Raw genomic sequence first — 15,065 nt, 5'->3', positions numbered from 1 at the left:
TTCACGATGAAATTGTTAGTCTAAGGCTTTTCGATTATACTGTTGCCAATTACTTTTTTGAAGTAATTCACGATGATATTGTTAGTGGAAGGCTTTTCGATTATACTGTTTTTTATTATACTATTAAGCACCACCCAATTACTTTTTTGAAGTGGCCATGCTAGTCCTTTCTTAAAAAATACTGCATGCATGCTTGTTCCTTGAATCAAACGTGAGACAGCGAAGCTAACAAACTATCGTCATTTTTTTAAAAAAAAGATTTTAATAAAAAAACTAGCCCCTCTAACACTAGAGGAAAATCATAGGTCCCCCTTCAACACTGGAGGGGATAAAAGTGGCGGGGGAAAGGCACATTCCTTACGGTATTATAAAAAATGTGGAGAATTGTGCCAACTCCACACCATACTTATGTATGGTTTTTTTTTTCCACAACACACCAGCATTCTGTGCACGATGTTTACACAAAAAACACTAGCATTTTGCACGTGCATGTTGCTGTATTGTATGGTTTACTGCAACAAATAATTCCATGCTGTCAATTAACGCAAAACTTCTGCATTGCCTTTTTAATTGAGAAACCATATTTCCTTAACACTCTGTCATTAGTTGGTGATTTAGTGATCAAGGTTGCTCATCTATTATGCAGTACTATGATGTTGTTGTTGAAAATCCAGGGATCAATTGATTGCTAGTATATTGTTTAGTATCATCAATTTATCGTTCCAAGTTTAGAGGTCGTTTTTTTTGTGTACATATCAATTTAGGGTATTAAGAAGAAAAGTGAATTTTTTTTTTGTGTACATATCAATTTAGGGTATTAAGAAGAAAACTGAATTTTACTTCTGTTGTTGGGTAGATGTGAAGGAATGTATGACTGTCCAAAAGCCTGATCACTTCGACATCAATCGTCCTCTCGATTGCAAATGTCGTGCTCTCCCATTCACAAACTATAGTCATCATCTCATTTGTGCACGCCCCCGTCTTAAACTGTAAAATTGAATTTACTTATGTTGCGACGTAAATATAGAGATCTATATGACACTCCAAAAGCCTGATCACGTCGACAGCAATTGTCTTATTGACTGCAAATGTCGTCATCTCTCGTTTGTGTACGTCCACGTGCATGTTGTTGTATTGTACGGTTTACTGCAACAAATAATTCCATGCTGTCAATTAACGCAAAACTTTTGCATTGCCTTTTTTATTGAGAAACCATATTTCCTTAACACTCTATCATTAGTTGGTGATTTAGTGATCAAGGTTGCTCATCTATTATGCAGTAGTACTATGATGTTGTTATTGAAAATCCAGGGATCAATTGATTGCTAGTATATTGTTTAGTATTATCAATTTATCGTTCCACGTTTGGAGGTCGTTTTTTTGTACATATCAATTTAGGGTATTAAGAAGAAAACTGGGAATTTTACTTCTGTTGTTGGGTAGATGTAAACGACTGTATGACTCTCCAAAAGCCTGATCACTTCGACATCAATCGTCCTCTCGATTGCAAATGTCGTGCTCTCCCATTCACACACTATAGTCATCATCTCATTTGTGCACGCCCCCGGCTTAAACTGTAAAATTGAGTTTACTTCTGTTGTGGCATAAATATAGAGACCTATATGACACTCCAAAAACCTGATCACTTCGACATCAATTGTCTTATAGATTGCAAATGTCGTCATCTCTCATTTGTGTACGTCCTCGTCTTGAAGTGTAAAATTTATCACACACCAAAAGCATGATTACTTTGACACCAATCGTCCTGTCGATTGCAAATGTCGTTGTCTCCCATCCAGACACACTGTGGTGATTTCCTCCTTTGTACACACCCCCATTTTAAACTGTAAAGTTGCATTTAGTTATAGAATTCCATTGTTTAGCTTGTTGACTGGAAAGATCGGATCCCGTACTACAACATTGGCTATCATTTTGACCCCCCCATGTCGTTGTGCCTAACCAAGCCACTTTCTGTTAGTTCCCATTGTAGGAGCACAATTCCCATTAGTTATTACCCTTAGCACGCCATCCAATGTGAAACAATTGCACTTCCTATTAGTTTGTACGTGGAGGGCCCATCCTAGGTTACGAGCATGGATCTTGACCAAACATATAGCACTGCTTTATCAACTATTTGATGTCATTTACAAAATTTATTTATATACACTAATTTATTGACTTCCATTCCCTCCTCCTTGTCAATACAATATTCATCATTGCTGCAAGAAATCTAGCTCCCCTTTTGAGCTGTGAAGTGATAAATGCTCTCGCCAATACATCATAATGTCATTTCAATGGTTGTAGGTGAAATGCTTCCCGAACAAGCGGTGCAATTGAAAAAGAGATTATGCACACAATTAGTGCGTGTAGTGGATGCCCTCACATTGGATGAGATAACAACAACCTTGCGAGATGAGCGGCGCTTGCAAGCCTTGCTCTCTGAAGTGGTCCGCTCAACAGCCTTGAAGTTTGAGGGTGCAGATATTAGTGACGTGCAGCACCTTCTCTTTAGTATTGTTGGAGACATGCCAAAATGTGCTATCGACCTGCGAGTTGACGTACCAGAGGACATACAAATGGAGAAATTACAACATTGGTATAACTGCTGGAAGGTTGAAAAGGAAAAATCCACTCGCACAAGGAATATTGACACATAGAACACCTTCAGTAAGAAATTGCGGAAGGAGACCCTTCGAGATACCAGAGAATCAATGTCTAGTTTGCACATTCAGAAAACTGTATTCAACTCATTTTGCTCTGTCACCTTGGGCATTCCATTTGAGGCTATAAAATGAGGAAGGAAACTAGGATCTGGGTCATATGGAGACACTTATGAATGCAAGATTGAAGGGATTTCTTTCCTTCCATCCAACAATGTGTACTGCTGTAAGAAATTCAAAGGTCAAGCAAAACAACAATTCAAATCATTCGCAATCGAGAGAAGTGTTGACCTCAATCACCGAGGTAATGTGCGTGCTCTTGCACATACAATTCAATCACCATGGATACTTATATTTCCTTATTTCAATGGATCTTCCCTTGGCGATTTGATGGAGTGTGTGCTTACACCTTCTAGAAGCATCAGTGAAATTGTACTTGCCGTGGGTGATCAAAAACACAAAAAACCAACTGAACTGGAGTTGCAGCAATGCAGGCTTATCATCAATCATGCTTCGTCTTTTATTCATGCACTAATAAAAGCTTTGGCATTTGCACATGACAATGGAGTTATTCACAATGACCTTCACCCTTGGAACATTATGCTAGACTTCACTAGATAGGGAATACCAAGAGTAGGCATTATAGATTGGGGTCTTGCCCTTTGACCACCGTATGAGAGAAGACCAACAAATATTTGTAAGCCAAAAGAGCATGCCAAAAGGCCTTGGCGAGCAGTTGAACTATTGAATACCAGATCTACATGCCCTTGGAGCAAATCAACCGATGTATATGCACTTGCATGGGTCATCAATCAGCTCGGTATTTTTTGCAAGGAATTTTGTGTGTATTACAAACTTGACTTGATGCAAACAAGCACTGCTATCGAGGTTGAAGCCATACAGAATATAATCAACAATGCCTACCTTTTGGAGAATCCGTGTGAAAGAAAGACGCTCGCTGATTTAGATACAGATCTGGAACATCTGCATATGCACCCCGAACAATGCTTGCGTCCCATCTCTTAAATGTGTATTTCTTTTTTCCACTGAGCTTAGAAAATTTATCGCAACTACCAAGCTCTTTTTATTTATTGTAGAGATTTTATTCTTTTCTTCCAACTTGTCTCCAACATTAGCATGCCCTTCTTCAGTATTAGCTAAAAGTTCCATTATGGTTTGCAATAGTTCTTTGAACATTGATTTGTTGCTTACTTCCATTATATTCATCCCTTCTACTTTTTTTTTTGTCGTCCAATTTCATTATATTAGTCCCTTCTAATTTGAATCGGACTAATTTATATCTGTTGTGTTCACAGTTGCATTTAAGTGTAGGCCTTCTCAATGGCAATCGCTACTACGCTACGTGCTACCCGCAAAAGACGCCGGGAATACGCCACTTTTCAAACTATGAATAGACAAAAAGTCCTACTCTGTCCTGTTGCTTCTTCATGGTTTAGTGTGCAACATATTTATGAGGCTTGGCAAGAGGAATGCAACATCATAGCTCACAACATTTCCATCTGCGGAAGGTGTGGCATTTGCAATCTATCAAAAGAAGATACCCAGAACGATGGTCTTAATACCACACGCACGAAGCTAGCAAACACACCCTTATTGCAAACAACTGCAATGCATAATCTCAAAGTGAATTGGACTTGCTATTCTGCGTGCCTGAAAAGTTCAAGAGCAAGTAGCGTAGTCATCTTGCAACCTGACTACATACAAGCCATCCTAAACACAAATCAACTAATTTTGCAACTCCTTAGCGTCATCGATGTTACAATCAGCGTCACAAAAATAGCAACTGCGATTGCAAAAGGCCTGCTTGATAGAAGTCGCTACTCGACAATCCACTAATCTGATGGTCGACAAAGCAAAACATGTCTCGGCCAACTTCATTACTTGCAAACACGTCACTAGCAGCAGTGCTAGCATACAACATAAAGAATAATCCAATTCTCAAGATGTATCGGTACACCGCTGAGCAGCCAAACAAAAGGACATCTATTTGTATTCTATCAACATCAGCTATACAAAATATCGTAAGGGACCACTCAGAGAACAATCCATTTGAACTTATGCAACAAGCAGAAGCACAATGTGAAATTAACATATTGCAAAATTTGTTCAGCACAACAAAGAAAACTGCATTTATTGCTAAGACAAACACGAGTTTGGTTCCATACAAATACGTGATACCACTTATCTAAGCGAGTGGACAGTCAGCTTTCAATACAATGGACTTCCGTCTCATGAATCTGAAGTGCAGGATATTACATTAGAATCAGGGATATTCCCTTTCCTCTTTCCCACAGGAAAAGGAAACTACCAAGGAGAATTCGACTTTAGTGAATACATTAGAATGAGAATCGGAACTTCCTTCTCTGTGTACACATTGTACAAGCAATATTTGCTATGTACCAATTGAAACAAGCTATCATGATTGAAAACTCCACAAATAGTACATTTTTGCAAAGGGATATTGATAACTACAAACGAGCACACACCACGGCATCTACACATGACGCAATAAAGAATATTATTCGATACAATCTCCCAGCCACCACAATGTCCGGTACTCCACCATGGCATCGACAAAACTTGAGAGACCTCATAACAATGGTGGACACATGGGAACTACCACATCTGTTCTTGACATTCACTGCTGATGAGGTTTCCCAAACAACATGGCAAGAAGTCATCGAAATTGAAAAACTTTCTCTCAAGGCTACAACCAAGACTTCAAGTGGAACGATTGCCCTATGAAGTGTGCAACACTGTTTCACCTTCGCTTACACGCTTTCCTGAATAAATACATCATCAATGGAAGTAGCATAATTGGCCATGTAGAGCATCATATGGTGTGCTGCGAAGTGCAAATCGAGGCTCACTGCATGCACATGTCATACTGTGGATCTCTAACGAATATTTGTGCCAAGTTACAAACGAGATTGCTGCATACATACCAGCAGAATCACAAGACATCTTCACCACCGACTGTGCACCCTCGTTACCACAAAACAAATACACAGATGCAGAGAGTCTTGCAGAGTTATGGGATCAGCTAGAGTATGCAAATACGGCTTCCCGTTTGAACCACAATACAACACGACTTCAACTATGGATGCCTGTACTGCTAGATGGCTTTACTACCGTCCTGGGTATGACCATCGAAATGTTGTCCCGTACCATCCCACAATCTTGCTCCTATGGAAGGCACACATGAATATTCAAAGAGTCACAAATTCATCTATATCGCATTACCTTTTCAAATATGCAATGAAACCAGAACCCCTTGGAAAACTGAACCTCTCCACAGATGATGCAGCAAGGCTTGGAATTCACGGCTTGGACAAAGTAAAGCTTCAACTAATTGCAGCCCCTGTATTATCAAAGCCAATATTTGCAACAGAGGCAGCAATCAACTGTTTGAAGATTCCAATCATCACAAGGAGTAAACGGGTTGAATACATCGACTCCTCTTCACCATCACTACGGCAATGGTTGCTATCTCGTAGCCAGACTATAGTCATGCATCCAATTGATTTGTATTGTGCAAGGCCCCTTCATTTTGAAAAGATTACATTCTATGACTACCACAAAAGATACAAAATTCTAAAGCCACATGAACATACTCCTGTAGTGAGTTTTCGTGATGCGTATAACAATAGCATCATAGAGAAACAACGCCTCGTCAGATTTACAGAGTATGATCCTGGCCATCAAACAAAGGGATTCTTCTTCAATGTCTTGTTGGATAAAACTTCCCTTTAGGAATGAGATGGAACTTCTATCACCAACCAACACACCCTCTTCTTACTTCCTGGAGTGCAAAATCCGTCGGATGATTCTTGATGATGAAGACTTGGAGATGTACATAAATGAGCACACCCAACGCAATATGCTCGTCTCTGAAAATACAAGACACACTTTAAACCTCATAAAACAAAAGTTCATCCTCAATCGTGAAGATCCACTCACTTGTACAGTGAATGACACAGTTGAACCAGGAGTATCTCAAAGCCGTGCTAGAATGCTGAAGCTACTGCAAGAGTTTGCTGAGACCAACAATGCAGTTCTGACCTCTCAACAACAAGAAATCTTCGATCGTATATCAGTCCTAAGTAATGGCCTCCATGTCATTACAGGCGGTCCAGGATGTGGAAAAACATTCCTCATAAAATTCTTCACCTCAAGATTCATAAAAAATAATAAGACCGTTATCCTGACTGCATCAATTGGAGCAGCGGCTGCTCGTCATAGTAGCCTTGCAACTATAGTCCACTATCAATTTAGGATTCCTTGTTCCAGACATCATTTTCCACAAGCAATTCATCCCACAGATGAAAGATTTGTCGCTATACATGGTGCCAATGTCATTATCATAGACAAGATATCAATGCTAACGAGTACAATCTTCAATATGGTCGTTCGCCAGATAGTTAACATCAACAACGGAACACTTCTTGACCCATTCAGTCAGAAGCTCATCTTGCTTTTTGGGGATTTGGCGCAACTTCCTCCAGTCTGCCATCACCAGGAGCCATTATGCCATGTTTGCAACATACAAAACTCAGCTTACATCGCTGCAGCCACTACCCACAACATGACCTTCTCAGTTCGCCATGCTGCAGACCCCGCTTATGTCCAATTCTTGGATACGATATGTGTCAAGCAACCAACAAAACAACAGATAGCAGAAACGCTTTCACAATGTGTAATTAATGAAACTGAACTCCTACGAGTAATTGATGATGCTACTACACTGATATGTACTCATAGGGAGGACGTATATAAGTACAACAACTTGATTCTGCAAAATTCCTTCTCGGCATCTGATATTGTTGCCATTCCACTGAAGACCAATGCTCTTGACGAACCATTACTGCAAGAATGGCTCCAAGACAAGGCATTCCATGAGATGGACAATACTGCGATTGGGGCTAGATGTATGATTACAGAAAACATTAACTTGGCTATGGGTGCCGCGAATGAATCCACTTGTCATACACTTTCCTATTCATACGACTGTACCGGTCAAATTGCTGCTATAGAAGTAATGTTACTTTCCACTAATACCACCATGACAACACGAAGGACTAAACATGCTACAAGAGCAATCAATTGCAAATGGTTCCACAAAAGCACATTCCCTTTGTCACTCGCGTACACAATCACTGGACACAAATCTCAAGGAGCTACGATATCAAAGAAAGCCATCCTCATTATAAAACAAGCTTTTGCCCCAGGATTGGCATACATCATGTTCTCTCGTGTGACAGAAAGACGCCATCTCAAAATATTGAACATCCCAACCCCAAGGATGTTCTGGTCAGCCAGTAGAACACTCCCCCAATGGTTAGACATTTCCTCACTTATTTTTAGACATTTCTTGGCTTATTTTCACAAACAAGTCCTCTAGCTCTTTCGGTCTTTCATCTCGTAAGGTGCATGGACTACACAATCAATTCTTTGACGACAGTTTTCTTGACTGCAGATTTCCTTCATAGCAAGTAACAACCTCCAGCATCTCCTCATGGACACCGATCAGGTAACCATTCCTTGAATTAATTTATTTTGTAGCTACATTTTATGCCATTCAATATGTAGAAAACTCAACCATCATATTTCTCTTTCTCTATCATTCAAATATTTGATAAATTCTTCAACATGGCAGCTACCTCAAAACCAAAAAACAATTATTCTGTATACCCATCTTCAAATCAGATTCGACTAGCAAATATGGCTGGCGAGGCCCCGAGTGCATTCATTGAGGGGTTCCGCACGACTCAGCTTCTCCACTCATACATCAATAAATGCAGCAATCGAAACAAAGAATATAGAAATAACGAGCTAAAGTTGGCAACAGGTACTTCGAGCTCTTCATATTCTTGTATTGCAAACACTAAACATTAACAAATTTGGTTGCTTCTACAACATCTATCCTTTTTTTTCTACAGGCTTACAAAAAGAGATACTGCTATCGTTGGGCATTGACTTTGATGAGTCAAACAAACTACTGCTAGACACAGAAGCCCAAGAAATACTGAACACAAAGACTGCTGGAATCACCACCTATGCAATCGAGATGCTGCACTACGGTTACAGAATTTCCCTTGCCAAATTGGTCGTTCTCGACAAGAATACAGCAAGCCAGGCACTTTCCAACATGGTCAAAGAGTTTGGGAACGAATTCAAAGGGAACGAGAGAGCAATCTTAACTGATGAGAAATTCACATGGCATTTTAATAGACACCTTTTTGATGCCCGGTTTGGTGAGACAATTGATCCATTTCTAAAGCTTGAACCGCTACATGGTAACCATATGCACCCCTTATAGAATATAATTATCTGATTATTATCTGATTACATACTAATTGAGCACATCACTTCAGTGCAGGACATCGACAACGAAACCAACAAGGAGATCCCCAACAACATAACAACTTCACAAGAGGAAGCAACACGTTTCAACGCTGCTCCAACTGCCAAAAGACAACGACAAACGAAGAGAACTACATAGTTTACTCTATTAGGTGCAAAATCAATAACCGTGTTTACATAGGCATGACATCCGATTTTGAAGCTAGGAAAAGAGCACACATGACAAATCCACCAAAACGGATGAAACATGATGTGTCGTCCTTTCCCCCATTTTGTCAAAACTTCGAGTTTCATGTACTGCACAATACACACGATAGGAGCACTGCTATTGCACTGGAAGCACAAGAGATAATTACTCAAGATGCAACGTCCACCAAAGGATACAATAATTTGAAGGGACGTCCTCCAAACTGCAAGAAATACTATTATTTAAAACACCATAGAAAAATATAGCGTGCAATGAAATTTAATCTTTGTTCTAAGGTAGCAACTCTCATTCAGTTTTCTCTTCTGTATTAAATTACTTCTCAAGAGCCTTTTTCTCTAATATCTATGATAATTTTTATGTTATGTTTCTCTATTATTTGTGAGACTTTCTTTAAGTTATGTTCTGTTTAGCTTATGTTTCGGAATTTTTTTCTTAATGTTATATTATGTTTAGCTTATGTTCTTACTTTTCTCTACAAGAACATCATTCAGCTTTCAAATTTTAGGATTCAACCGCTACATGTAGTGCAGCTCAAGGACTGATCAACATACTAGTCCGTCCACATTACCTAAATGTCTTGCAATAACATCAAGAGAAATAGACAATCCATTCCAGCAACCCCATGTCTAATACTTCTACAAAAAATGATCAACTAATAAGAAACAAACCATGTAGCAACAACTTATATATTTTACAAAAAACTTATACATGTACAAATGTTGCACCTTGCCCTCAGCACAAATTAATAGTATTCCTTGCTATTGCTTCTCAATAACTTATGCACTATACATATCATAACTCATTCCGACACTCTCCAACTTTATGCCTTCTCCTCCAAAGCTTGGCAATCAAGGCATACTAGTTTACAGCCTATGTCAAAACTCAAATTAGCTGCAAAAAAGGACGAGCTCTGACGAAGTCTGCAATTTTTGCTCCGTGCCGGCATGTTGCTTTGCGAGTGTGTGACCTACTTCTCAAGCCCCCAATTCCAAGTGCTCCAAGCTCTCAGGCTCTTGCTCGGTAGTGATTGCTTCTCACCTCGATTTTCCTTGTTGTCGGATTGCACCTAGTTAAGCCCAATTTAGTCCAAGAGCTGCCCCAATTGCTCTCAAGGCCTAGCTTGCTTGGCTTGCATTCGAGCCTGACCTCGGATGTGCTGCGACCTTGCAAAAGCTCTTAAATCTCCCCAACTTTCCAGCTCAAAGCCACTGCCAAGGTGCTGTCGACCAAGACTGTTGATTTCCTTCAATTGCAAGCCTTCAAAGGCTTCTTATGCTTCAATCTTCTTTGCTTTTGCCCGACTCTCCAACACACTCAATTTCCTGTTGGGCAAAGAATTCCCTTGCTTGATTTCCTACAAAGCTTCAAAGCTTTCAAACTCGGGGTCGCTTCATGCACCAAGGTAGCCGAGGCTCTGGGGTTCGCCTCCTATGCTCTGATACCACTTGAAGGATCGGGGTGATCCGTGCAAGAGAACGGATGGAGAAAAGTGGAAGGGGAAGATGATAGTAGACACAGGTTTGGTGGACCATGAGAGAGTTGAATGACTCTCTCCTCCTTATTGTCTTTATGAACAAAGAATGCAATAATAGGGCGGGCGCTCAGCCAGCCAACGGGTCTGAAACCCAAAACCAAAAAAATTAAAGGCATTCGTAAAATTTTGGTCATGTAAAGCAGCATCAAGCTACCATGTCTATACATAGAACCACCTTTTAAAAGGGATTCAAAAATTCCAATGAACATACCATACTCACACTAAAAGAAACCCAATAACCATTATACCTTAAAAAATACCATGTCAAAGACCAGAAGGCATAACTCCTCTCACATTCTAGCTCAAAATGCAGTAAAAAACCTAGTAGAACCAATAAACTCTTCAAAATTTCAACAAATATTCATAACTACAATCAAAACAAGTTTAGGTCATCCTCTTTCTCCTATTTAGAGGCTATCAACCTTTTAAGGAAAATCCCAACCATGAACGCTAAAAAGGTGATGAGGCCATCAACTTCAAAAGGGGCCAAGTTTAATTGATATGAGCAGTCTTCGTAAAACTACTTAAAGACGAAAGGACACCATGTGCAAAAGATATCTAGCTCCAAAAAACAAGAAAGTGTATGCACAAAAAAACACTTTTTTGTTCAAAGCATTTCAAGGACACGTTCTAATGATCCTATATCTCTACACAAGAAGTAAGTCTATAGATGAGTAAAGTCTCCATGTTCAAGAAGTAAGTCTATAGATGAGTAAAGTCTCCATGTTCAAGGTTGGTTTGCAGCTAACTTAAGCAAGAAATCAACTCTCAACTAACTTCATATAAACAAGACAGTACATTTTTAAAACCTTCGATACGTTTTACAAGTGTCAAAAAGCCTATCAATAGTTATCCATATCAACAGACTCGGATATAATTAGACCTTATACAGTAATATAAGATTTCAAATGTTTTGATGTATTTTTACCAGGGCCATCGTTTTAATAAACAAAAATGAGAACCAAAGAGGCAATTAATTCCTTTGAGGTACCATTACATCTTTCCTATCTTTCTTTCCAAATGTTTTTATTTTTAGCCTTATTTTTACTTACACGTCCTGGTTTCCATTAGAAGGCAGCTGGGCAAAAGGTTGTTATGTCAATCAAAGGTTTCCTTTAAGTCAATTTGATCTATATTAATATTTTTTCTTAAAATAAGAGAATAATTTATCACTATTCGTCAAGAGAAAATACTATTGAATAACTATTGCTATGCTCTATTAGAGTTCCCAAAAATCCTCAGATAAGGAACCATTTTTTTTTCATCACCAAAGTCAATTAATAACTAGATTGTCATCAACTACTTTTAGTAGCTCTAAGAAAAGATCCATTCAAATTTAGCTACTTCAACATCAGGTTATCCTTACTAATGTTAACTCTCCAAAAACTTGCACTTTTGCAAAACAAGACCAGAAGAAAAGAACCAACAAATTGCAAATATGTGTATATCATTAGAAGTATGTCTCTAGCTAGGTAACACCATTTTAAATACCAATAGAAAGGAGCAAAGGGATTAAGATGATGCTTTTCATGCTAGCATGTATATGGTAGTGATGTGTGTGAACACACTTAAGACCTTCATGGCACTTTTTCCACTCTCTAGGAAGTTTCTTTCCGTCGTGCTTTGTATATACGCCCATCACTCTAGGGTACTTTATCTTGTATTTGCACACCACGTAATACATTCTCCATTGAACTTCTATTCCATCTCCCACATGTGTGTGCGTTCATGCAACCCTAGCTCCAACAAATTGTATCAAAGCAAGTTGCATCCTCCTGAGCATAGTCGCCAGCGTCCCTCCTTGCTCTCTTTCTCTGATTTGAGTGATGTTTAGCGAGCATCAACATGTTGATAAGTATTTTGGAATATCTCATAGAGTTTGGTGTGCTCAAAATTTTGCTTCAGCCTCATTTTGATCTCCATTTCCAATACTACAAATATGCATAAGCAATTTTGTCCTTTTGTGTAGAATTTCTTCACTACAAACTTTTGCATAACATGTCTTTTTCTACACTAGATTCAGTCTTTCACTATGGCTAAGAGCGATGATGTTTTCAAAATCTTGTCTATTGATGACAAAATGGATGGAGACAAATGTCCATTGTGGGCTTACATATGTAGCATGTACTTGTTTCCAAGGGTGTGTGGAACATTGTTAAAGCTTTTGATGTACATTGAGGTTATGTGAATCCTAGTTGTATGGAGGATGTTGCAAGTTCTAGCAGTTTTGATCCGATTGCTTTTACCTACAACTGAATAAGGCTCGTTGTTGGGATAGTAGAGATGCACAAGTGCATGCATCAATTGTGCTATCTATCAAGCACACCATTACTCCTCACATTCATTCGGTAAAAACAACAAACAAGCTTGGGACATTCTATCTAGATTGTATGTAGGTTGCAATGAGATAAAAATAACATATTTGTGCTAGGCGGCTATCTGTGCAAGCAACTAGAATCAAGGAGTGTGCATGAGGAAGATAAAAAGGAAATTTTTCTTGATGAAATCAAAGATATCAATGAGAACTTATTGTTGCATAATAAATCGTTCATATCCATTTACTTATGAAAACTTTATTGGATACATCACCAGATTCGTACCAAACTTTTGTTTCAACTTTGAAGCTCGTTGCACAAGGATGTTAAGTTTGATGGGTTGGTGAGTTTGCTATTACAAGAGGCTAGATTAAGAGAGAAAAAAGGGCTAAACAACGTGATGTTGATCAGGCTTTTGTTGCTACACAAGAAGAGGTAGCAATAACAATGCTACTACTAATAATGATCCTTCTTCAAGTAGCAAACCATCTATGAAAAATGCCTCCCATAACATCAACACATCTAGAAAAGCCACTGAAATAGGAAAGAAAAAGTTGTGTTGCAGTTATTACAAAGTTGTTGATCATCTAATTTGGTGTCCCACCAAAGCTTGCAATATATGACTCTATATAAGGAAAGGCATGATAGGAAGCCATCTATTGGTCACTTATGTGTCTTTGGTTAGTTAGCTTATGCTCTAGTGCTGCAACTACAATGCAAGAAATTGGATGATAAAGTTGTCAAATGCATCTTTGTCAGTTAGAGCGCTAAAAGAAAGGGTTACATGTTATATAATACGTAATCAAAATGTTTCTTGACTTTTGGATATGTTTTTGTGGAAGATGTAGTTGAGCCCTTGTTGTCATGTACTAAAGAGATAGGTGTAGGCTCAAAAAGATAGTTTTTAGACCTTTTTGCCTCTTTTCAATGCTGGGAACACAAATGTAAGTCCAAATGAGGCAAACATTTGGCCTACACAGTTTATAAGTGATGTCACAGTTGAGCCTATTTTTGATGTAGAGGTAAATGATGCACTTGAAGAGGACACGGTTGAAAATAAGGAAATGATAATGATTAGAAGAGCCATAAAAATGTACATAAGTGGTGGCTTATATAGCCCCAATGATGTGCATATAACATCACTATGTGAAGTGACTTAATTAACTGTGTCAAGTGGAGAGAGCTAAATTAGAGGTGTATAACATCATGTCCAAGTAGCATCAGGCTACATATAGTCATCCTTCCAAAAGGGATTCTAAAATTCCAATGAAGATACCATGTTTCCTCATTGAAAGAGAGTAGTTCTAAGTATATCTTTAAAAAAACCATTTCAAACACCAAAAGGCCCAACTCCTCTCACATTGTAGTTCAAAAGGGGTGAAAAGCTAGTAGAACCAAGGCTGATGGGGAATATTTACATACAATGGTACTAAAAGACCCCCAAATCATAGTAAACCAATCAACACTAAAGTGCAAAAAACCATCAGAATTAACCCTTCAAGGTCAGTTGCATAGGTCAAACTCAAGTTTTAAGTGCAATTTTTGCAATGGAGTCAAAAACATGTTTTTTTCTTAAATAAGTAGCATTATCTAGTCAAAAACTCCTCATGCATCAAAACCATTTCAATTTTATCAAGATAATTACAATAAAACTGTTACCATATACATGTGGTAGTGATGTGTGTGAACACACTAGGATTGTCGTGGCATTTTTTTCCTCTTTAGGAGGTTTTTTCCCCCGAGCATTGTATATACGCCCATCACTCTAGGGCTATATATCTTTCCATTGCACACTAAGTAACACACTCTCTATTGTGTGCCTTGAGCTTCCTTCGTCTTCTCAAGCTGTGTGCGTTTCTCTGCAACCCTAATTCCAACAATTGGTATCAGAGCAGGTTGCGTCCTCCCGGGCTTAGTCGCCAGCTGCTCCAGCACACGCCTGCTCACTTTCTCCAATTACATTG

General features: G+C 38.8%; 1 protein-coding gene across 1 annotated transcript; it reads left to right on the top strand.

Moving 5' to 3' along the window:
- The first annotated feature begins 7,083 nt into the window (after nucleotides 1-7,083).
- On the top strand, nucleotides 7,084-9,183 carry LOC147431158 (uncharacterized). The gene is made up of 5 exons (XM_086493027.1): nucleotides 7,084-7,716; nucleotides 8,158-8,211; nucleotides 8,271-8,529; nucleotides 8,621-8,977; nucleotides 9,056-9,183. The coding sequence occupies exons 1-5, from the start codon at nucleotides 7,084-7,086 to the stop codon at nucleotides 9,181-9,183; spliced, it is 1,431 nt and encodes a 476-aa protein (XP_086349153.1).
- The last annotated feature ends 5,882 nt before the right edge of the window (nucleotides 9,184-15,065 follow it).

The sequence above is a fragment of the Adiantum capillus-veneris genome, chromosome 21 (assembly GCF_014529385.1).
Source record: "Adiantum capillus-veneris isolate H3 chromosome 21, ASM1452938v2, whole genome shotgun sequence".
In the NCBI taxonomy this organism is placed as follows: domain Eukaryota; kingdom Viridiplantae; phylum Streptophyta; class Polypodiopsida; order Polypodiales; family Pteridaceae; genus Adiantum; species Adiantum capillus-veneris.
This window is presented reverse-complemented; position numbering and strand designations above follow the sequence as displayed.

Coding starts and splice junctions, on each gene's coding strand:
- LOC147431158 (XM_086493027.1), top strand. CDS start 7,084: ATGGTCGTTCGCCAGATAGTTAACATCAACAACGGAACACTTCTTGAC. Junction 8,212..8,270: donor TCCTCATGGACACCGATCAG/GTAACCATTCCT, acceptor TTCAATATGTAG/AAAACTCAACCATCATATTT. Junction 8,978..9,055: donor AAAGCTTGAACCGCTACATG/GTAACCATATGC, acceptor ACATCACTTCAG/TGCAGGACATCGACAACGAA.